This window comes from Pimephales promelas, chromosome 16, assembly GCF_988280905.1.
Source record: "Pimephales promelas chromosome 16, fPimPro1.hap1.1, whole genome shotgun sequence".
Lineage (NCBI taxonomy): Eukaryota > Metazoa > Chordata > Actinopteri > Cypriniformes > Leuciscidae > Pimephales > Pimephales promelas.
In genome coordinates, this window is record NC_142784.1 from 24,585,983 (window position 1) to 24,610,170 (window position 24,188).

General features: G+C 35.4%; 2 protein-coding genes across 2 annotated transcripts in view; one reads left to right on the forward strand and one right to left on the reverse strand.

Moving 5' to 3' along the window:
- spint2 (serine peptidase inhibitor, Kunitz type, 2) overlaps positions 1 to 8,731 on the reverse strand; it is a 10,143-nt gene extending 1,412 nt beyond the window's left edge. The window contains exons 1-8 of the mRNA XM_039681446.2: positions 7,904 to 8,731; positions 6,694 to 6,864; positions 3,322 to 3,390; positions 2,746 to 2,793; positions 2,471 to 2,626; positions 2,306 to 2,383; positions 760 to 930; positions 626 to 673 (exon numbers count right to left, since the gene is read on the reverse strand). Of these exons, the coding sequence (XP_039537380.2) occupies positions 626 to 673; positions 760 to 930; positions 2,306 to 2,383; positions 2,471 to 2,626; positions 2,746 to 2,793; positions 3,322 to 3,390; positions 6,694 to 6,864; positions 7,904 to 8,294 (1,132 nt within the window). The 5' untranslated portion in view covers positions 8,295 to 8,731. The remainder of the gene's footprint in view (positions 1 to 625; positions 674 to 759; positions 931 to 2,305; positions 2,384 to 2,470; positions 2,627 to 2,745; positions 2,794 to 3,321; positions 3,391 to 6,693; positions 6,865 to 7,903) is intronic.
- Positions 8,732 to 10,287: 1,556 nt separating this feature from the next.
- ppp1r14ab (protein phosphatase 1, regulatory (inhibitor) subunit 14Ab) lies at positions 10,288 to 23,472 on the forward strand. The gene is made up of 4 exons (XM_039681508.2): positions 10,288 to 10,623; positions 20,245 to 20,325; positions 20,688 to 20,720; positions 22,445 to 23,472. The coding sequence occupies exons 1-4, from the start codon at positions 10,393 to 10,395 to the stop codon at positions 22,577 to 22,579; spliced, it is 480 nt and encodes a 159-aa protein (XP_039537442.1). The 5' UTR covers positions 10,288 to 10,392; the 3' UTR covers positions 22,580 to 23,472.
- Positions 23,473 to 24,188: the final 716 nt, after the last annotated feature.

A 24,188-nucleotide genomic window follows, 5' to 3' on the forward strand; every position in this document is an offset into this window, starting at 1 on the left:
GACAATAGTGGGCGGAGTTTGTGTAAACAGCCTCTGCCAACAAGGTACCTGGTGTAAGTAAACACTTTGTACATTTTGCACGTAAAATATGCAATGTGAAATTGCCAAAAAACAATAAATAATATAAAAAAGTATTAAAGTTAATAAAATGAATCTGTAGAGTACATGCATTACACATTGTACTTACAGTAAATATATGAACATTTTAGGGTTGGTATGAATTTTTTGGTACCAATGCTGTCATTTGATCAAAAACAGTAGAAATGGTAATATTGTTACAATTTTAAATAACCGTTTTCCATTTGAATATATTTTAAAAAGTAATTTATTCCAAACCTGGATTGTCAGATTCATTATTCTACTCTTCAGTGTCACATAATCCTTCAGAAATTATTCTAATACGATTTTCTGCTCAAGAAACATTTCTTATGCTGCTTCGTATTTTTGTGGAAACCGTGATATATTTGATTCATGCATTTTTTGATGAATAGAAAGTTCAAAATAATCTTATTTGATTTTATTTTAATCAGAAATCGGTGTATGTAAATTATAATAAGTTCATATACTGTATATAATTAAATTGAACTTATATTAAAGTAATTTCAGGTGTTCAACAATGCCTCACCTGGAGTCCAGCGGCCACGTTTGAGATGTCCATGTTCATCAAACCTCCCTACATAAAAGTAGTACAACAACATAAGCCACCAGCAAAGCAAAGGTAAATACATACAACAGGAAGCAGAATTTCTGTACTCTTACCCTCTTTCCCATGGCAAGATGACATGCACTCTTCCTCACTACCATAACGGTTTAGGTTTCCCCTGCAGCCTCCATAGATGAATGGCTTACAAGACTGAGTGCTGGCCTCAAAGTAAAACATACGGAAGCTTGCACGGCATGGGCCGGACTCGGATGGCAGAGCACAAGCTTCTGTATTGAGTTACAGCAGGAAGAATGATAAGTTAATATTTTTTTATGGTTTATTTAATGCTTTTAAACACACACACACAAAACAAAGAAAAGAATATCAAACTCTGATTGTAAAGACAGGCGCTCTTTATATATCTGGGGACAGGGATGTGGCATATAAATGATCATGTAGATAAAATTTCAAATTCATTTTGCGCTCATCCATGAACTGATTTCCCCCCTAATATAGGCTTAAAACAGCAGCAGAGACATGTAGAGTTTTGTTCACACTAATACAAAAATCTATTTGCTGAGAAATAAAACTGATTAAGTTTAAAATGGATGTTCAAACAAACTGGAGCATGATCAGCAAGAACAATAGCTTCATATCTGCAGTCAGCCACATTTGGAAGAAGTCTGTTGTCCACCGCGTGAAAGTATGATAAACGTGGGAGAAGAAATCACCATGCATCAGAGACAGGGAATTCTTTCCTAAATAATTGAATTACTTTAGAAGATTTTTTTGACAAAGGTAAAGGGAGGATAAATCTGAATGTGTTTGAAAAGAAATGATTGAAAAAAGATTTGTCATCCCAGACCAGTTAGGGGCATAAACATTAGCTAGAACAATATTTACATGATAAATTTGACAAATCTACCAGAGAGCACCTGTGAGTGTACAAATGGTTTAGCTTTATGTACTGTAGGAGAATAGCTACACCTTTGGATTTCCCAAAAACATTCGCCTCACGAATTCACTGGTTCCTGATGCTCATGTGGTTCTCCTGCCAATAGGCTATATGAGCATCTAAATGGATGAAGAACTTTGCTTCATTTAATAGGATTATTAAAACCTTTCGAATTGAAACTAACAAATTTATATCACCCCAATTGGAAAATGGTGATGATCTAAGATGAGAGTCATATGATGAAACAAAATGTTAATCAGCTAAGGAGTAAGATATGCCAACCTGGTTGCCAACATGGAACAGCATTTTAAAATCAAAAACATCTGACTGCCAAACAAAACTTACACCTCAAATAACCCTCAAGACTTTCCACCTGAGCAATCAGCTTGTAAACATTCGCTTGTAGCTCGTCCAATTGGTTACTTTGGTTGTTAGCAGCACGTTCAAGGCTCGTAATCGTCTCTCAAACGGCTCCAGAACTGCAGTTATCTCTCTTTTTACAGAGTCAGACTCAATTGAGTTTAAGTTGCTTATAACGTCTAACCGCATTTCACAAGGAGCACTAATAAAAATCATTTAAAGAGCCACCGCAAAACACGTCTCACTCCTCCGCAGCTAATGTGTTACAAACATTCATTATTGCATCACTAGTGATAAGTTTGAAATGGAGAAATTCAGGACAGCTGATTTATAATCTGCCATTTTACCTTCAAAGCTGGGGAGGTTGTCAGGGATAGGAGTAGAGGGAATGACATCTGCCTTCTGGTTGCTGGGAATGAGCCTCACTGGGATACAAACACATAGTTATAATTTTACAGTGATTTGTAGGGATTGAGGCTGATCAGGAAATGAATAGTCGCACACAACTGTACCTGTGCAGGTCGTCATGCATGTTTCCTCAGTTTCATAATTGTTCTGGTTGCCACCGCAGCCTCCATAGATGAAAGGTTGACAGATGCCATTGTTGTAGTGATAGCGTCTAATGGAGGCTCTGCAGAGTCCGGTCTGTGCTTCAGCCAGACACTTGTCTGATACGGCAAGACAGATGGTAGAACCAATGGTGTACAACTGTACTCTACTCAAAGATGTGGCCAAAACCACTAAAAACTTATTTGTAAACTCATAGTAAACAAAAATGATAAAATACCTTGGAATTCCTCTGATGTCATCTCTGGAAGAGCCTTGGGTTCAACATCTGAGGAGGACAAGACAGAATACATAAGTACAAAGTTTTTTTTGTCACATGGTAAAATGGAAACTATAAAATGTCTTTTGTTTCCATTTTTAAGTGAATATGGTCTCAGTTTTAATGTGCATTGTAAATTACTAGTACTCCAGACTAATTGGTCATGGTGTGCTGATTAACAACACTTTGTAGTAAATGCATGTGTAAATAGCTGACGGGAACTAAAACAAAGAAATGTTTATAGTAATAAAATGTGGGATAGCAAAAATGTTGTTTTCCTTTGTGAATGATTACTGGGTCCTGGACATCGCAGACCCTCTTTTAATTCATTACAAAAGGACAAATTAATGCATTTTAATATTTATTATTAGTTGAGGACAGTTGTTGAGATTGTTTATTATTACAAAATGATCAGTGTTTCTCTGTTGTAAAAAAAAAAAAAACTGCCAAGTCATAATCGCATATATCTCTGAGAACTGGTGTCATTGGGGCATCTGGATTATGATATACTGTAGATATGAAGACGGATTTGATTACCATAGTTGTTTTCGGGTATGGACATTCTGCTGCGTTGAGCGACAGAATGCGAGTCCGTAAGAACAGAACCTGAAGAGAGCAGAAAGACAATTTAAATTACTGTGCTATATTTCTGAACATAGAAGGAGACATACATTACCATTCAAAGGTTTGGTGCCAGTAAGATTTTGTATTGTATTTTAAATAAGTCTCTTATACTCACCAAGACTGAATTTAAAGACAGTACTATTGTGAAATATTATTACAATTTAAAATAACAGTTATCAGTTTCAACATATTTTAAAATGTAATTTATTCCTGTGATGAAAATCTGAATTTTCAGCGTTACTTCATTCTTCAGTGTCACATGATCCTTGAGAAATCATTTTTATTTGTTAATTGGCTGCTCAAGAAACATGTCTTATTATCATCTATGTTGAAAATAGTTGTGCTGCTGGATATTTTTTGTGGAAACCATGATACATTTTTTTCAGGATGCAAAGAAGAACAGCATTTCTTTTGTAAGAATATAAATGTCTTTAATGTCACTTCCGATCAAATTAATGCATTCTTGCTGATTAAGATCATTTTTTTCTTAAAAAAAAAAAAAAAATTCTGACCACAAATGTTCGAAAGGTAATTCAGTAACAAAGTAACAAACTAAACTTAACTTTTCCATGAGGGAAATTCATAGTAAGGAATGTTGAAAAATATATAGTTGCACAATAAATAACACCCTTACACAAATAAAGGCCCACACACATACAAACACGCACAATATCGTTGCATAACACAAAACAGCTCAGAATGTTGTAAATAAAATTCTTTGTATGACAATAACAGCATCTCTATTGAAAGCAGATGGCATCTTTTCCCTTTTAAACATCATCTCAACTCAACAAAATGAGGTAATTCCACAGATCACAAATGGTCACTTGGATAAAGCAGGCACAAAGCACAATGAGCCATAAAGAACATTAAAAAGTCTTTCCTCTTTCCTCTTAGTGAATATGTGAAGATAGATCACTCATTTGAATGCAATTCCTGTAAAAGAGGGAAGAGGTCAAAGAAAACAAAAACATGGTGACAACTAACGTGTTTGTCATGTCCTTGTTGAGAACAGGTAGTTAATCTGCATAGAGGTCATCAAACCGGTTATACAACTAGAGTAAAATGAAACCAGAGTGTCCTGTTAAGAGATTCAACATAAACCCACTCAAACTCACTGAAGTTGTTCTGTGCCTCACCAAAAATGTGAAAACAAACTGACCTAACTGACTTTGACCGAAGTGGTTTTGATTTCGGCCTGTAAAATTAGGGTAAGGTATACACTTTGATTTGAGAATAATTTAATAATACAGGCCCCATGACAAGTTACCTGGCTGAACTCTACTACATATACTACTACATGCAAATCAACTCAACACCATTAAAATATAGCCGGACATAAACCAACTCAGCACATAGCCAACCACAAACTACAATTTGGGTACTTGATTTGTGCCCACTCTCAGTGGAGAAAGGCTGTAATAAAAGTTGTATGGTTTTCCAAAGCTCATATTTTGGTCTCCTTGTCGAAACCTCAGTTTTCGACACCACAGGCATGTCAAATCATAAGACAGATATGCTCTAAAACTGTTCCAAGTGACTTTTACATTGATTGTAATGGGATGGATTCCAAAACTGGGCCTCACATACCAGTATGTCAAGACTTAAACTCCAAAAACTTGGGGCCCAATGCAAGCCAAATGCAAACATTACCTTGATGCAAATGGTAGCCGTCCTCAAATCCAGGATGTGTTTATGGATTTGCATCGCATTTTTCCACATACTACACCCTAACTAGACTGCTTACACACTGTGGGTAGCTTAAATATTAGTAATCTGAAATATTACAGTCCTTTTATAATGGATCAAGTGGAGATTAAACAACTAAATGGATCCTTTAAATCATAATGTGCAGTGCAGGCATCAACTGTGTGCTTCAATTTTACAAATTTAATACAATTACTCAATATAAAACCACACTTTAAAGAAGATTCCTTTTGTCCATCATAAAAGCCTCTGTTTTTGTCTCTGAACTTCAATAGACTAAATACACATTACACACAGTACAGTCATCTCAACTTTAATGCCTTAACAATGACGAATGCCATGTGAAGTGCATGACACAACAGCTTATCTATAAAGCAGGAAGTCCAAAACAGGAAATAGCAAGTAATTAATTAATGCTTTGGCACTTCTTCACAGAATGATTTTTACACTACCAGTCAAATGCTTTTTTGTTTTAAAAGAAACCAATACTTTTATTCAGTGAAGGTGCATTAAATTTATCCCAAAAAAAAACTTTGTCATGTTTCCACAAAATATATATCACCACGACTGTTTTCAACATATAATAATAAGAAATGTTTCCTATTAATATTAGCATATTAGAATGATTTCTAAAGGATCATGTAACACTGAAGACTGGCGTAATGGCTAACTTGCCATCACATTAATAAATTATATTTGAAATCTAATAGAAAACAGCTATTTAAATTGTAATCATATATTCTGTGTTCCTCTAGTTTTGGTCCAATAAATACAGCCTTGATGAGCATGAGAGACTTTTTTTCCACAAAGATTAAATAAACCGTAACAGTAGTGTATGTGAAGCTATAAAAATTGATTTGCACAAGGTCAAAATCTTAAAGTATCTCCATCACAATTAGCTTTGGGACTAAATTATATAGAAACATTAGCAATAGGGGCTTTTTTTTATCTCAGCCAGATGCGGAAAGTCTCATCCATGCATTTATTAATACGTCAAGACTAAATTATTGTAATGCACTTTACTCTGGTCTCCCTGATAAGTATATTAAGAAATTATATTATATTCAAAACTCGGCTGCACGTGTATTGACACAGCATATTTCCCCTGTTCTTTATTAACTCCATTGGCTTCCAGTGTCGGCACGTATTGATTTGAACATATAAAGCCAGCCATTCATGGGATAGTGCGGGTATATCTCTGTAATCTAGTTGCTCCTTACACTCCAATTCGTTCTCTCCGCTCTTCCAACTCTTCAGCAGCCCATATTTAAGTGGATGGCTGGTCGTTCTTTCTCTGTTACAGCTCCACGGTTGTGGAATAAACTTCCTCTGGTGATTAAAAATTCCCCAACACTGGACTATTTTAAGAAGTCTCTAAAGACTCATCTTTATAAAAATGCTTATTGTTTCTGACGTGTACAATCATTACCTTTTGTAATGTTTATTTTTTTTTCTTCACATCTCTTTTTTATATATTGGTACATCATCAGTAAACCATCATCAGTAAACCTTTTACAAAATAAAGGTTTGGATAACACTGAAAATGCAATGTGTAAAAAAATATTGGCTGATATTTACCTGTCACCCCACTACAGGACGCCTCACATTCCTCCTGGGTATTAAAGTTATTATCATTGCCATCACAGCCGCCATAGATAAACTGCTTGCAGGTCTGATTGGTGACATCGTAATAGAATCGTGGGAAAGCAGCGCGGCATTTTCCCACTGCACTTGGGAGACGGCAGAGATCTAATAAGACAGAAGAAAAGGAATAGTCTCAAAGTAGTGAACATGTACTGACTGTCCAAACTGTAGGAAATGTACTTCTCAGATTTACTATTATTGCAGACCTCTGACCACACTTTATCACTTGTTGTAACATATAGCTACTGTGTTACTAAAGTGAATGTGTCATTCAGGTTTTGCAATGTTTGTATGTCTTTACCCTTACTTACGCTATTAAAGACTTTAGTTAACAAGGGTTGTAAAACCTGAAGTACGGGTTGGTCAGGTGGAGGCCACTGGACAACAATGCTGCAATACGTGAAAAAAGGGAAGGGCTTCTAAACAGCATTTACTTTGTTCTTCTTGGGGTTGGGTTTATTTCAAACTTAATTATTAACACGATCATAAATAAATATTAACAAGTTTAATATTACTTATACTCATATATATACCATCAAATACTAAACTTTTCCCTGTCCTTCCCCTTTATTGTACATTACATAAGGTAACATATAGCCTAGAGAAACAAGTTACTGCATAAACTAATAACACAATAAAATGGCATTAACGCATTTAAAGCAATAAAGAAATTTTGTTTTATAATTAATATTATAAATATTTGAAAAACTTTTGATGTAGGCTAACCAACAAGGAGAAACCCATTGTGTTGTCATTTGGCAAAAAAAAAAAAAAAAAAAAAAGGTGTCTGTTAATAGATAAAAAAAATTTGAAAATAAGTTTTGCTACATTAACGTTCATTTATTAGCCAAACGTTAGGTTACTGTTTTTGAAAAAATATATATTTTACAAAACATTATGAAACCAATTTAACCAGCATTCTTAAACCTTCCCTAATTTATAGGCCCTACGCAATTATAATTAACAACATATGGTCATTTTTACATAGTTTACGCTAAAACAAAACGGTAAGTAGTCACATATTAATTTATAGTAGGCTAATAATAGCTCAAATAACTAAGTCTATATTAATTATGGCATTTTATCATTAATTTTGATTTTTAAGACAATTTAATTTTTCCTGGTAATAGGCTTATTAAGTTACCTGTGTTTCCAGAGCGAACATCAGCCTCGCTTTGGTGTTTTTGATCAGCGGTATCCCGGATCTTGCGGTACACCTTGAACTGTGTGCTCTGGGTCAAAACACACACGTCTTTGCCGTCTTTCAAACAGTTGACCAGGCGGCATTCTGGACTGCCGTCCGCAGGAGTCCCGATCAGAGCGATCTGGCATTCTTCCCTCTCACAGCAAGCATTCTGGCACTGCTCTTTGTCCGAGATGTCCGGCAGGTAAGCCAGGTAAGCCGCGCCGTTATCAAATGAGCTCAAATCTAGACCCTGCTCGACGTCCGTGTCTGAGTCCCACTCACACGCGTTTAGAACAGACAGACAACAGAGAAACCCAACGATGGAGGCTGTGAAACGCACCTGACCCATTCTTCACTTCCTGTCTACCTGTCCAAGCTGTTTTCGTTAATGACTGCGACTCGAACAAAGTTAAACAAGCTCTATAATCACCACCTTTTAAACCAAACTCGATTCTTAAACTGTTTCGCTTGTGTATACACTAGCCTTCATACGCAGCAGGTGTCTGGCTTCTCTCCAAAAAAAAAAAAAAATGCAACCAACCAACAACAACTTCCTCTTAAGTGACGTCACTGTTAGTCTTTTACAAGGTCCTCATAGAGCCACAGAAATCGTAGAACCGCTAAGCTAAACTCAAATCATTTCCTCAAATTATTGTATTATTGATGATGGATTGGAATATATTCTTTTTAACGCTGTCAATTAACATTGTGTGTGTTTGTTTGTTTGTGTGTCTGTGTCTGGTTTTGCTTACATTGTGGAAACCATGTCTCCTCGCAAAAACCGGAAAATCAACTTGATTGTGACTATAGGGCTAGGGACGTTTGAGATATGTTTATAGACTGTAGTCTGCACAATTATATAATAGTGACACTGTGATTCACACTGTAGCACCTCTCAGTTCAGCTGAAATTGCCAAGAGCTTGCACCTGCATGCGTAATGATAATAAGTTGCTAAATGTTTCTCTCTCTTTTTTTTTAAATAGACCAACTGGTGGCACACCATTAAAAAGAAGCCAAAGAAGATAAGGAATTGATTAAACCGGACAAAGGAGGATGGGTTAATAAAATTAAAGATAGGCCTAAGCCAATTAATGCTCATTGCTGAGCAAATGTAAAAGAAGAGAGTTAGATCTGCAGGAATCAGCTTTGTTGTCTCCAACAATAAAGTCTAAGATTTGGCATCTGTAACTGCATCGAGGAATTTTTGCAAAGAGGGAAAGATTTTTTTTCTTTACACTACCAGCCAACAATCACTGCAATAAAACAGCTTAGATGGTTTGTGTAAGTTAGGTTTAGGTATAGGAGATAGAACATATCACTAGGTCCTTATAAAAATCGGGCATCAGTGGAAAATAGCCACCACCATGATAAATAACAACAACGTGTGTGTGGGAACCGTCTGTGTATTGCTAAGCCTTCATCCTAATTTTCAGTTAGTTCACATTATCAACGAAAACAAAAAAAATATATGTATTTTAGAGTTGCTTCTTAAAAAAAATGAGCTTCCAAGGATGCATTAATAGCATAATATCATCATAGATTCCCTTTTTATAATTAATGTATGCATTTAGACTTGCTAATAAATCAGTTAAATGATTGATTATAATACATGACATTTACAGAAATTATAAAAAATGGCAATTTAGAAAATTGAAAAATTGCATTTTGAAGCCATTATATCAATAAAATAGCATGCATCAATTGCCATTAAATTAAATCATGAACAGATGTTTGTGAAAAATAAATTAACGACTTAACCCTAAAACAGTATTCTGGACAAATGTGGACAAAATAGTTGTTTTATTTAAAAAAAAAAAAAATCTTCCCTTGATCTGAGCGGTACAAGACTTGACAACCCATAGAAATGAATGGGAAAATCTGTAATTTAGAGCATTCTAAAATAAGCCAAAATAAGACACCAGGTGATCGCAAAGCCACTTCATCTTTAGGTTTTAGCTCTAAGAACTTATTGGAATGATATTTAAAAAAATAAAATACAAAAATAAGCATAATTTACAAAGAAAATATGGTACTTTTTGAAGTAAATAAATTCAAAAATACCCCCAAAATAATAAAAAAAAAAACACCACAAATGGATAGACAAAACTTTATCGAAGACAGTGATATAACATTTATAATAAATATAAAAATTAGGATCACACTAAGTCCTCTGTGCCCACATTTGTCCACAATTACAGGATTAAGGGCTATAAAGTGAATATGGTTTGAGGGCTACTAAACTTTTCGTTTGTTTGTTAGTTTCACACACACTACTCTAACTCTAACTTTAGCGCCTCCTTGCGGGCCTCTGGTGGTCTCCAGACCCCGAGAGCGAGAGAGCAGTGATCTCGCAGGTAGCGCTAGGACCCCGCGGCCCAGCGCGCTTTGGAGGTGTCGGAGGAGCGCACCTACTCCGCCAGAGTCAGACTCTTGATCAATTATTTGAATGCAAGTGTCCATCCAGGGGGTCACTCTGGAGATGGCTGCAAATCGGGTGGGGAAGCGTTATAACAATAAGATCCACTCACCGAGCCGAGGTACCAGCCGGGATGCTGGACTGAGCGTCCAGAAGAGACAAGCACGAGTCACCGTCAAATATAACAGAAAGGAACTCCAGAAGCGTCTGGATGTGGAAAAGTGGATAGATTGTGGACTTGACGAGCTGTATTTGGGAAGGGTGAGTCCTCTTGGAACAAAGAATAATGACATACGATTAAAATAAAATATATAATGAATGAAATTTATTTTCAAATGATTTCTATGAATATTTAATGAGCTGCCAGCAGCAAAAGGCGTTGATGATAAATCTATTATGTTCTCAGTCATATTGGTGTAGTCATTTATTGGTAAAATGCAACAATATTTTATAATGAAAGTTTTCTATAAGTGGGAGTAGATTTAAAAGCATCACTATCCACGTGGAAATGTGCACATACACTAGCCAGGGCTACGTGCGTGATTCGATTGTGAAGCAGGTGTCACACCATTTGAATGCAGAATTTGAATGTAAATTGTTGAATCATAAAATGTGATGAAGTAGCTATGTTCAATTCGGCAAGTACGTTTCGAATATCGTTTGGTAGAGTTGAGTACCTTTTGATGTTCTCATCAGTGATTATGCCGTACGTTTATTCATGAAGGGCGTGAACCTTTTCCTTGGGTCATACCACTAAACGATTGCCTTTTGTGTGTCCCTCATGAATGTGTAAACAATGACAATCTGATGCCAACTTTTACTATGTGTTATTGTAGTAATTTTTCCTCAACAAACCCAATTACTTTTATTTAATTTTCATCTCTTTTTTTCTGCATGAGGATACTGTGTCCCCAGTCAACTACTTGTCTATTGATAAGATAGATTTGAGGGCAGTCATCTTTCTATCATAGCTCCTCTTCACAAACAATCATTAAAATTACAAATTTTTTAAAATGTGAACACTATATCACTTTTAATTAAATTTATCTTATTTTGTTAGATTCATCAGTCGGAGAGAAAATTAATAGAATAGAATAGAATAGAATAGAATAGAATAGAATAGAATTAATAGTTCCCAGAAATATCACCATTCAATTATTTTTCTAAGGGTACATTAAAGTCGGTGTGAAATGGAAGTTGAGATTGTCATCTTTTCCTTGTTGTGACGTATATCCGAGTGAAACGGCCTCTGAAATTAGAAAAAGAAAATGTAGGGCAGGGCTTGATTTCGTCCTCGGGAATTGATTGGATTGATTGTTGCAAAATGGAGGCAGATTTGAATGCGATCCTCTGAGCGGCGGTGCACCCATAGCGGCACCCTCATCGGCTCTGGCCGCACCCTTTCGCCATTGCACGTGACCGAAATAGAAGAGATGTCGTTTCGATGGGAGAGGGAAGGGTAAAGTATTTGATTAAAGATAACAAGGGTACATGAATTAAAAAAAAAATAATGAAGTGCACAGATAAATCATTTATAATAAACACTACAATATTACACATAAAAAGAAGATTTGTCAAATTCGATTTTATGCCGACTGTAACATGACATTGTTGACAAAGTTTTTCCTTTGTTTTTCACGCACAGACGACAACATAGTCTAAAAGACCCCTGTTCACACGAATCCATGGAAATGATTAAAATCGCTGTATTCTGCATGCCAGGCAGATGATGTCACTTTGTTAGGAAACACTACATACCAAATAGCCTAAGTAACATGCATGTGCATTTTGTCACCGTTTTCACGAATTCACGTTTTTGTTGTTTACACAGAGAAGTTAACGATATCTTTTTCAAAAATGTGCACTTTGAAACCACTTTCAGGCCCCCAAAACGCCATTGTTGTAAATGAACGGCCAAAACGCATAAAAAGTTTTCAGTATTTAGTTGAAAATGTGTTGTGTAAATGGCCCCTAATAAACAACTTGTTGTGTCGTGACCTTGGACACAAAGAGTCTGAACAAATTGTTACCGACAGTCCCTTATCTAAAGGGGTGGTTGAGGTGGTTTTCTAACTTAAGTTAGTGTGTAATGTTGTTGTTTGAGCATAAATAACATCTGCAAAGTTACGACGCTCAAAGTTCAAAGCAAATGAAGATAATGCAGAAAACGGTTTTAGGACTACAACAAATGTAGGTATCTACAAAGCTCTGTAGGCATCTTACAACAGTTCCCACTCTGATTTATAGATTATCATGAAAGATAATGCTAATCAATGACTTGAAGATAGATAACTCCACATCAGCTTCATACATTTATCAACTAACCATTCAGAAACCAGTCATTGCGTGAGGCAACCGGAGCGGCTAACACACAAGCTGTTGAAGCTCCGCCCTCTGTGCTGGAAGCAGCAGCTCATTTGCATTTAAAGGGACACACACAAAACGACAAGTTTTTGCTCACTCTCAAAAATTGACACTTTTAACATGCCATAAAAAATTATCTGTGGGGTATTCATGGGCTAAAACTTCACCTATACACTCTGGGGACATCAGAGACTGGCATCTCTAAAAGGCTTTTTCAAATTTTGACTCAGCTAATTGTTGATCACGGATAGTTACGTCAGGGTACTTGTCCTGTTCTCCTGGGAGGCTTGAAAAAACAAGGTCAAGACCAGTAAACATGCCTGATATGCCGACAATTTATATTAGTTCACATTCCTGTGTCTTGGGGTATTTTAGGATGGAGGGGATTTTTTTTTTTCTCAGTCTCCAATTCCCATGAGCAACAATCAGGGGGCTGATCTTAAATGATTAAAGACGCATGCTGCCTTACATGGAGAGCTCTTGGATGCCAACAGCTGTCTGGAAAATGGTAAACATTCACAGTCACTGGGCTTTGTGATGGTGGATGTGAACAGAGATTTGCTTAGGCTCTGTCAGTGGAACGTACGTGGCGTCCTGCCACGACAAAGGCGATTATGAAACGTTGTAGGGTAGACCTAGGGGTGTTCGAACACATTTAGTTTCATCATCCCGTGGTTTTCCGCAGTTTCACAAACAGTATATTTCCAAATACGTCTGCTACTAATTAAAATAGTATTTAATCTCTAAATACTTTTTTGTCACATAAATGCCTTACTTTTTACACAAGGTCTAGCTGCTTTTGAACTGTCAACTTTAAATTGGACACTGAAAAATTATGTTTTAATAATACAGTTTTTAAATATAAAAAACTTTTTCCATTTAAATTGAATTGTTTGTTACAGTAAAAAAGAAAGAATAAAAATAATTTCCTTTATCAGCACATTTCTTAAAAAGAAATAAAACCAATAATTCAAATAAAACTATACAAAACTACAGGGATCTCAGTGTGTCACTTCACCTGCACATTTGTGTATCAACATTATAATTCTATAAGTATATGACTATAAGTTTATTCTCTTTGTAGTTGAACTTGAGTTGTCCCAGCCACTGAACACACTTATATTATGGCACAATATCACATGATGACTGGATGATTCTCAGCAGTCATCTTTTTGTGATCTTTAAGATGTGATGTTGGTGCTAAAAAGAAACAGCCCCCACTGAGGCTGTAATCAGATCCCCCCCTTCATTTCCTGTCGGCAGCAGGCCCGACAACGTCCTGCTCTTATGGTCCTGGGATTGATTGATGGTAAATTTGTCTCATGGGGTGTTTTTTATGAATGAGGGGGATGGGGGCTGTGGAAATGAAGACCCCATATGTCACTGTATCACAAAGAAAGCCCTTCAGCAACTGTCCTCCACCCCCCATCCCACAAAACAACTACCCGCTATTATTGGTCCATGCAAAGCGCTTCACAAGCCCCATTAAGCGGGACCATAAGCCCACATCTCTATAAAAGCTTACTAAAAAAAACAAAACAAATTTGAGTCCCATACTGGTCAGATGCATATTTGTAGTCGGCTCCTTTGTCTTTTATTCCATGTCATCAAACATGGGTCCAAACAAGAGGCACAAAACTCTGTGCTACTGATTTGACATATCCAATGTGTAATAATCCCCAAAAATAGTAATAGTTAACAGCAGTGGTTCTAAAACAGTTTAGTCGAGACCTAAAATAGTCTTTTCTGATGAACTAATGGAAAACACATCCAAAGAATGTTGGTGTAGCTAAATAAACAGGCTCATCAACTTTTAAAAGGAAGGAGAAAACGCTTCTCGTACATCTTGTGCCTGATGTCAAAGGCTATGTATCCACTCATATGCATTTCGAGGCATATCATTCCCTCAAATGGTAAGTCAGCCAAATTAACACTAATTAGCCAAATACTATATGTAAGGTAAAAGAAAGAAAATACAAATTCAGTTGAGATAGCACACAAACATCATAGAGACCTGCAATACGTCTATGAGACATCTGTCAGATGTCATACAGACATGTAGAAGATGTCTTTAAGATGTTTATGGTTTAGAATGTATGTAAAACTGCTTTTTCTAAGATGTTAATTAGATGTTTTCAAGATCTTCAGATCTCTACCAGACATCTTATAGACATACCTGTGCTATTAGCTGAATGATATTGCGTTATTGAGTAAAGGATACAAACGTTTCACCTAAATGCATAAAATGCTTTATGTTTCATCAGTTCAATTTGAGGAGCGCTAATCTATTGTTGTTATATGTCATAAAACAAGGAATGTCTAAATGTATAACATCTAAGTTTGTATGCTAGCTCCATTCCCGTGGGAATGATGAACAGAAAATGAATGCACCTGGATAGATTTTACCAGAGTGTTTATACAGTATTAGCATCACAAGGAGCAAACAGAGCAAAACAGCAGATGCAAGAAATGAAGCTGAGATCTGTATTTAGAAGGTTTATAAACAATATTACATTTCAGAGATGACCCACAGCTGAGTTCTTGTTCCTAATATGGTCTGTTAGTAAAGAGATCACTAATTACCACAGGCTGCGATAAATTATTTATTCTGTCTGTACAAATATTTAAAAAATTGTTTCTTGTGGAAAATTGAATTGTTTTTAAATAAGCATTCCATCATATATAATTAGTTAGACTATGCAATGTCAGTCCTTGTTGTTGCTCTCACATGCACTTTTGCCTTTAATTTGGAACAGCGTATTACATCACAATTTATGGGGTCCTGAGGACAGATGATGCACAAACGATCTGACATTTTACTCTGGATGGATACAAAGGGATAGAGCTGACATGAGAGGCGCTGAAAAGCTAGCGATGCTGAGATTGTCCGTAGTAAGAATTGCGAATGCTGTATCTTTTGTAGTTTATCAAGCAAAAGCATGTCAAATAATTAAAAACCGAAATATTGAACTACATTTTGTAAATTGTAAAATAAATTTTTATTGCTAGGTGTCTGCCACAATGCTATAGTGCTGTGGTTCGTTGCCAGGGTGTTGCTATGCAGTTAAAGTGTTCTAAGTGAGTGGTTCTTAGCCTTTTTTACTTTAAGGCCCCTCATTGTCCACAACAATTTTTGAAGGCTCCTTTCCATTTTTTGGAAAATTCTTTATAAGGATTGAGTGTGGATTTTTTATAAATATTTTTGGACCTATAATTTCTACCCAATAAAATATTTTAGAGCTTGGCTTTTTACAAAAAAGCCCATGGAGTTGTAAGGTTGTTGTTTTATGTTACATGTTGAATTTACATTTTATTCCATGTAATCTAACTTTTAAAATTATAGGCTATCTCATAGAGTCAGTGGGAATCCTGGTTCTTTAAGGATATATAAAGGGAAAAAATAAGGCTGTGTTTGAATTAAAACCTTGATTTTTAGTTGTTTTGGCTTATTTAAAAACATTTTCAGTCATCCTGTTTGAGAACCACTTCTCAGAGAGTGTTTTTGGCATGTTGCTAGGAAGTTCTGGGTGGTTGCTAGTTATTGGCTTACTGGATTAACATTAAAAAAGCCCACTTGCTAGTCGGTCTTTAATGTTACGGATAGTTCTCCTAAAAATGGAAATTCTGCCATCATTTACTCCAAACCTTTATGAATTTCTTACATTTCAAAAATTAAAAAAAAAGATATTCAGAAGAATCACCTGTTTTTGTCCACACAATGAAAGTCAATTGGGTCCAAAATAACACTATACCCTATGGATAAAATTGTAACACTAAACAGAATGAGTGCAGGACACGATACATGTGGAAGTGTAATATATACGGTTATGGCTTTGTTAAATTCCCTAGCTCTATGATTAAGTTATAATAATGATCATGCTTGCCTTTGCAAACACCAGTGATGCATCTTAAAAAAAGACTTGCCTCACTCGTCAGATTAGTTCTTGAAAATGGACTGGCTACATTCTTTTTTGAATGTTTGGAAATATTGATTTAGTCACATTCTAACATCATAAATATAAATACTTGCTCAAATACACAGGAGATGGGCATTTGAATTAGGGTCACAGCTGTTAATAAGGCATGGGAACTCAGAAGAAGAAAAAAAAACAGCCCATCTCAAAGAAATCAGGAAGAAAAAAAACCTCTTACCCATTAGCTACTGGCCTGGAAATAATAGAGGCTGAATCACAGCCCAGGGGGATCGGGTGATGCTAAACCAGTTGGAGTGATTGACTCAGCACTCACGCTTGCAGTAAAAGGTGAAAGAATTCATGTTTGGTCAGGAGGAAATGTTTTTAGGGAATTAGAGACCAGCCAAAATGTGTTGACGCCAGGATGTATGAGAATAAAAGCAAAATATTTACACAATTAAATACAAAAAAAAAAAAATGCATTTCAACCGCATTTTGTAGTTTAACAACTAAATTGTGTTTTTTTCATAAATTTTGAGTCTAAATAATATTTGCTACTAATTTTCAATTCATTGTGCAAAACATCTCTGATTAGGAATGAATTGAAAGCAAAGGCACAAACTTTAAATGACTGGAGGATTGCCCTGAATGTTCATCGTGCAAGAGGTTATATTTGTTTCACAGCATTTCAGTGGCATTTGGAGTTAAAAGAAAGGTCACTGGTGCCCTGGTAGGGCTTTCAGCTTGGATCTTACTCTGATTGACCTTTCGACAGTGGTGTTAGTTTCAGGATTTTGAAAGTTCTCCTACACCAACACTGTTCCCTGTAGTTATCCGTAACCTTATCAGGAAAAGCACTGGCTTGCATGACCAGCTCTTAACCTGTTGTGTGATAGTACACTAAACTGGTAATTTGGAGCTTTGGTAATAGAAGAAACGTGTAGTTGTCATCCTTGGTGCTGTTAAGATGGGAAGTTTAGAATGAATCCCACCATTTAGGTTTTGGTCACACCATGTCTCTTTACTTTGAATTTATATTAGTTTTTTTAATATTCTCAATTTTTTTTTTTCAAAACCTGCATAAATAACAAAGTAATTCACAAAATAATTCCACCGGTTGGTTTTCCCAAAAAAAAAAAAAAAAAAAAAAAGTTCCAAAAGCACTAAACACTAATCATAAAAGTGATACATATGATTTTCAATGAATCCTTTGATCAAGTTCACATTGTTAAAATGCATCTAAACGTTTTGTATATTAACCAGACATTCCTATTTCTCCCTCAAACATGGCAAACATTTGGTGGGTGGCAGGTTACAAGTTGGTTTGGCATTGGTAAATGATTTACTGGAAGTCTCTAAAAATTACTCTTGGCCTATATTTTGTATTGCACCAAGCCACAAAAAAGGGAAGTGAAGTGAAGATTAAATCATTTTCCGAACACAAAGGTGTACACCATAAATAATAAATTGCATTATTTCAGCCAGCCCATTTCCTATTAGAGAAAACATTGTGTACGCGTTCCAACGCTGCCTGATTCAAGCAGATAAATAGTGGCTGTTAATACATGAAAATCAAATTCAGCATTAACAGTCATGATCTTTATTCTGATTTGAAGGGCTTTGAACATATCTGTGAAAATAAAAAACATTACGAATAAAAAAAGACTGAAAATAAGTGCACGTTTGTGGCGGTAGTGAATATTTACCCACACTTTTAAATTATTCAACAAAAGAAAAAAGCAGAGTTATTCATATAATTATGCAACAATTCGGATACCACATGACAATCAATTTACAGTGCTTGACTTTTTCGTTTTTAACTCATTGCGACCTCTATGAAAATGATGGATACAGCGCGGGTGCGAGCATAGGCGTGTCGTGATGGATGAGTGACTGATGACCAGTGTTGTGCAAGTTACTTCCAAACTGTAATACATTAGGTATGACTTGTTACTGTTATTTAAAAGTAATTCATTACCTTACAATATTACTGTCCCAGAATTGTAATGCGTTACATTACTCATGTATTACTTTTGAGTTACTTTCACCAAAATAACTAAGTAGAACTTAACTTTTGGGCTGTAACGATATGCAATATGAAACCAAAATCGCAATTCGCCACATCCACGAACCTACAGAATCGCGACACACCTCTTCCAACTCCAGCGTTATTCTCCTTACCGTCCAGATCCAATGCTGCCTTATCTTTAAATTAGGCTATTAGTGTTATTTGAAGTTAACATTATAAAATACGTAGACCTACACCACAAAACTAGTTGAGGATAAATTATTTAAAATTGGGGAAGTCCAGCATTATGGACATGACATTTGCAGTCAAAACTTGAAATAAAAATTCTCAGAAAATTCATGTATTGAAACGTATATAGGCTACTTCCTTAAAGGACTCCAGACATTAGACAAATATCAGTCTATGTTTTATTTTTAATATTAGGGAAAAGACACACATTCATGCGTGACAAAAAAATAAGAGGCAAAATATATTTTTTGTAATTCTGTTAATTACACTGCGCAAATCGGATAAGAAAGGGTTGGCTCTCCAGTCTCCATAGAACTTAAAATATTCATTTTATTTTAGTTTTCGTGTTCGCATTTATGAGTAAAAAACAATGTTACAGACGCGACCGCTCTGAACTGGCACTAAAAGACTGCTTTAAAACTTTCACACAGTCTGTTGCCTTTAAGAAGTAAAAGCAGACAATACACTGTAATACAACTGTAATACAAGCCTCACTGAACATGTAACGAGTAAAATATTACTGAAAATTAATTAGTAATGCCTTACACTACTGCGTTACAGCAAAAACTAATATGTTACTGTAATGTATTACTTTTGTAATGCGTTACTCCCAACACTGCTGATGACCATGGAAATGTGAAAGTCATGTATGTAGATAGACTATATATTGACTCTTTGAATTTTAAATCTGGATGTATACACATTGGCCCAGTTAACCTATGAAAAACATCCCCCGCACAATCTACGCCCATACAGCTGTCTGACCTAGACTGACAGCTGCTGAGTAGAATGGGAGATGAGACAATACTTTGATTTTTTTGCTCTATAAGACCTAATGATTGTCTGTGTGAACCTGCATGCTATGCCAACACCACCCTCTGATTTCATCACAGTTCTCATTTAGTAGGACTTCTAATGTTTAGGGATGGCTTAGCAAGGGATTCATTGATTTATGTTGTGGGCAGTCAAGTGAGAATGCATCTGAAAGTACACATCTAATGCAATTGTTAATTTTACAAGAACAAGTCTCTCTTGAAAGGGTTTTCTGTAGACGAAGCGTGCCTGGATTTCGGGCCGGCATATTCTCACATGATCCTGAGACCCCGGCCTGGATATGTGCCCAAAGTTCCCACCACTCCCTTCCGGGACCAGGTGGTGAACCTGCAAGCGCTGCCCCTGGAGGAGGCAGACCCAGAAATTGAATATTGCGTACTAGAGTAACCAGGGTATTTCATTTCCATAAGTCCCATTACTGTCAGAGAGTGCAATTCAGATCAGATTTTCTTGCCGAACACATTCATGCTGGAATAAACCAGGCCTTAAATGTGACTCTTTCTCTCCTCGCAGGAAGAGGATATGCCAGAGGAGGTGAACATTGACGAGCTACTAGATCTACAGCGTGATGAAGAAAGGATAGAGAAGCTTAAGGTATCTGCTCTCTGAAAATACTGATGAAGAAACAAGCTTGTCACATGTGTATTTTAACTAGCATTAAAGGAACAGTTCACCCAAAAGGAAACCATAATGAACATTTATATGCAAATTCTTCCATCTTTTTGTTTTTCCTTTCATTTTCTGTTCCACACGATTGAAAGCCATAGGGTTTTGTGACTGACAACATGAATATATTCCTTTTAACCACCTAGATCTTTTTGGTCATTCAGCTCATACCAGTAGCAAGAGCAGAATCAAACCAGCATAAACCATCCTGGACTATAAATTCATTTTCAACAGGGAACAGATATGTGTCACGCTTTTTTATCAAATCTCTTGATTTCTTTTTCTTACAGGACATCCTTCATAGCTGCAGTAACAACACAGAAGTAAGCTATTTTCATTCTATCACACAATTTAAATTAAACACCTCTCCTTTTTAAACAAAGCTGTCCTGTCCTTTTTTTGCACATAGTTTCATTTCTTTTTAACAAAATAACCCCCTGCAGTTTTTGACACAATGGTGAATCACTGTCACACTCTAGTAAATAGTGACTGAGAGTGTTGATGAATTGACAAAACTCTCAATGTGAAGAAATAAAAAAAAAATCTAGGATTAGTAAAACATAACCTACTTTAATGCAATATTTTATGCTTTTTGCCACCAAATGTTGTAGTTACAACAACTACCAGCAGGGACTAACTAACTAACCAGCCAAAGATTCATTCTATTCTACAACTCGTCCTCTGCTCCCCCCTATTGACAAATTTGATATTGACAAGACAATATTTTTAAAAGCTTTTCTGGGGCCGTTCTTTGTACATGGATTAATCATTTATTTGGATTTGACATGTTGACGATTTGACATGATCTAGGATTGTTAGGTTCTTCGAATGTCAAAGTTAGCAAAAATGTTCTTAAGCCCAAACAGGACCAGGCTTATATTTCACATACACAAGTCTTGACTGCCTGTCCAAGCCATTGCTACCTTCTTATAAGAGCACCCTATTTAAACAGACATTAATAATTCAAAATAAAATGGAAATATGTTTATATACATTATATACATAATAATAATTTAAAATGAATTAGAAACTAATTTTAAGGTTGTGAAGTCTAATTATAATGTCCAACTTTTCTCATTGAGAGATTTATTTGTGAGGGAATAATTAGCTCATAATTGTATTGGATTCTTAGACACATTACATACAGTTAGTTTGAACCATGCATAAATTTGAACGCTGACAGCTATTATACGAGTGGCTTGATGAAGTGCAGGAGATGCAGATAGATTAAAAAAAGGTTGTGCCATATTTTATTGACCGTTATCAAGATTTATCCGCATCATGTTTAAAATGAAATGAATTGCTAATTACAATAGGCTACTGAAAAAATATGTAAAGCCTCTACAAATACTAGAAGAACTTGTGAAAAGTGAAAATAATTGGGTATAAGAAACATTGACACATTTCATTTATCAATTTTAAATTGTATGTCATTTTACCTGCTTTTCTGTTTCCTTTTTTAGATTTTAAATTACATGATGTCATTGTGTTGATGCCAGCCAATCACTTACATTGCTGTTCATGGTTTGAGTATCGATATACAGTAGATATAATCAATGCTTGTTCCAATGAACATGTCATATGCACACTCGGTAATATCAACTTCATCTTTATTTTAATTAAATCTGCAAATTTGCTTCAAGAACCAAATTAACCAGAGATCAATGATCACAATTAGAAGATCTGGCACCTGTAAAATCATCTCAGAGATGTATTAAGTGAATTACGAAGATCGGAGCCCAGGGGCCGGTTGCATAAACTTCTTAGACTGTAGTCTTACAAGTTAGTCATCTCTTTTTTTTTTCTTCAAGACTGATCATAACTTTTTAAAATCTGTTACATAATAGGGTTGATTGGTCTAAATTTGGCCTAATTTATTAGTTGGTCAGACTAGTTCTCAGGAGACCGTCTCAACTTGGTCAACGTCTCAACTGGCCTTATATGGTTGACAAGTCACTTGTTTTCATTCAATTACTACTTCTTTCGACACATGTCTTTTGGTATAAAGATTTTTCAATGATGTGCTTTTCCTCTTCATCTTCATCAGGTTTTTATCACAGAATTGGTGAATAAACTTCACGGTTTGCAGAAACAAGAAGATCTCCACAACAATGGCATTGAACATCCCCAGCTTCACGTCTTCCCCGACCGCCAGGGCTCTTCTGACAGTGAGAGACTCTGAGCACCTGCACATCTACGGCTGGTCAGTCTCCTGTATCTAAACTGCTCAATAGCAAGGCATCAGCAGCACTTCTGTAAAATACAGACAGTTTGCTGACTTCAGTTTGTATCAGTTTGTAAAACCTGTAAAAATATTTATGTAAAAAAAACTGAGCACAGCATGGACCCTTATACAAGTTGTCCTCATTATTTTGACATTTTTAAACAGTGAAAAACGAGACTTTTTTGTTGAAACAGATGTAGCCTACTTACCTTAACATATAGCCTATTTGTTATTTGAACTATTTCTACCAGATCCCTTAGAATTACATTCATCGGTATAACCCAATATAGTCAGTGTTATTCTGTAATATTACACCATTTATTTGACTTTAATGTAAAAACAATTTTGGTTACCTGAGAAGAACAATTTTTACACTACATAATATCCTTTCAAAAATAGTTTTCCCTTAGAAATATTGACCCTATGTGAAGGATTTTTTTAAAAGAAATATCTGGGTTTTTAGATTATAATGAGTTCATGGATTTTCCATTAATGGACCAAAGATTTTTGTCAGTATGCTTTTTAGATTTCAAATCAGTAATTCCCTGTTGTGTTGTTTATGTGAATTAGATTTTGTAGGATTCAATTATTTTTCTGAAAAACGTTTGAATATCACTGATGAATTTTTGATGCTTGGTTAAAAATTGACAGCTTATGCTTATGCCCAGTAGATCTGAAGGACCTGGATAAAGACTGGTTTGTGACAAAACCATGAGGTATTGTTTGCTGCTACTATATTAACTACTCAAGATGGTCAAATTTACTTAGTTTGTTTTGTTTTGTTTGTTTGTACAGTGACATTGGACATTGGACAGAAATAATAATAATAATAATAAATCTTTTGGTGAATATTTCAAGTTCTCCTGTTTGTTTTATTTTAAAATGTTGTATCTATAATGATATGAAATTAAGCAAAAATTAATTATGGGCAATTCCTTTTGGAATCCCTTTGTCAAAACTAAAACAGTAAAGCAAAGAAAGTGAAACACAGGAATAAATCAAGCTCATGTAACCCGTTAAATCTTTGTGAAATAAAATAATAATAAATCTACTATATATGTATTCAGTTAATTATTATTATTATTATGTTTACTAAAGTACTTAATATGCCTACATGTAGCTTTGTGGTTTTGCAACTTTAAAATTCTACCTTTTAATTTCACACATATAATCCAATTTAAATAATGGTGGATGTATGAGTTTGTGAAACATGTATTAGCTCCTTGAACCTATTATTTAGGATAAATTATGATAAAAGATCTGTCTAACAAAAGATGTTCTGCTATCCTGTCAAAAAGTGTTTTGAGAGTGACAGCAGAGGGCAGCATTGAATCTGTTCATATCAAGCATCTATTTTGGTTACACAAGCTATTACATAAACAAAACCATATAAGATTAATAGGCTAATCCAATAACGAATAACTATATAAATTGAGCTTTCATGAACAACCAATCAGCAATAATGCTTAGGCCTATTGAAAGATGGAAAAACATGAATGACGGGTTTAAACTCTGTACAGAGTTAGTATTTTGAATTGTTTGAGTGTAAAACACATGGTATATCAGA

Coding starts and splice junctions, on each gene's coding strand:
- ppp1r14ab (XM_039681508.2), top strand. CDS start 10,393: ATGCAAGTGTCCATCCAGGGGGTCACTCTGGAGATGGCTGCAAATCGG. Junction 10,624..20,244: donor ACGAGCTGTATTTGGGAAGG/GTGAGTCCTCTT, acceptor CTCTCCTCGCAG/GAAGAGGATATGCCAGAGGA. Junction 20,326..20,687: donor AAAGGATAGAGAAGCTTAAG/GTATCTGCTCTC, acceptor TTTTTCTTACAG/GACATCCTTCATAGCTGCAG.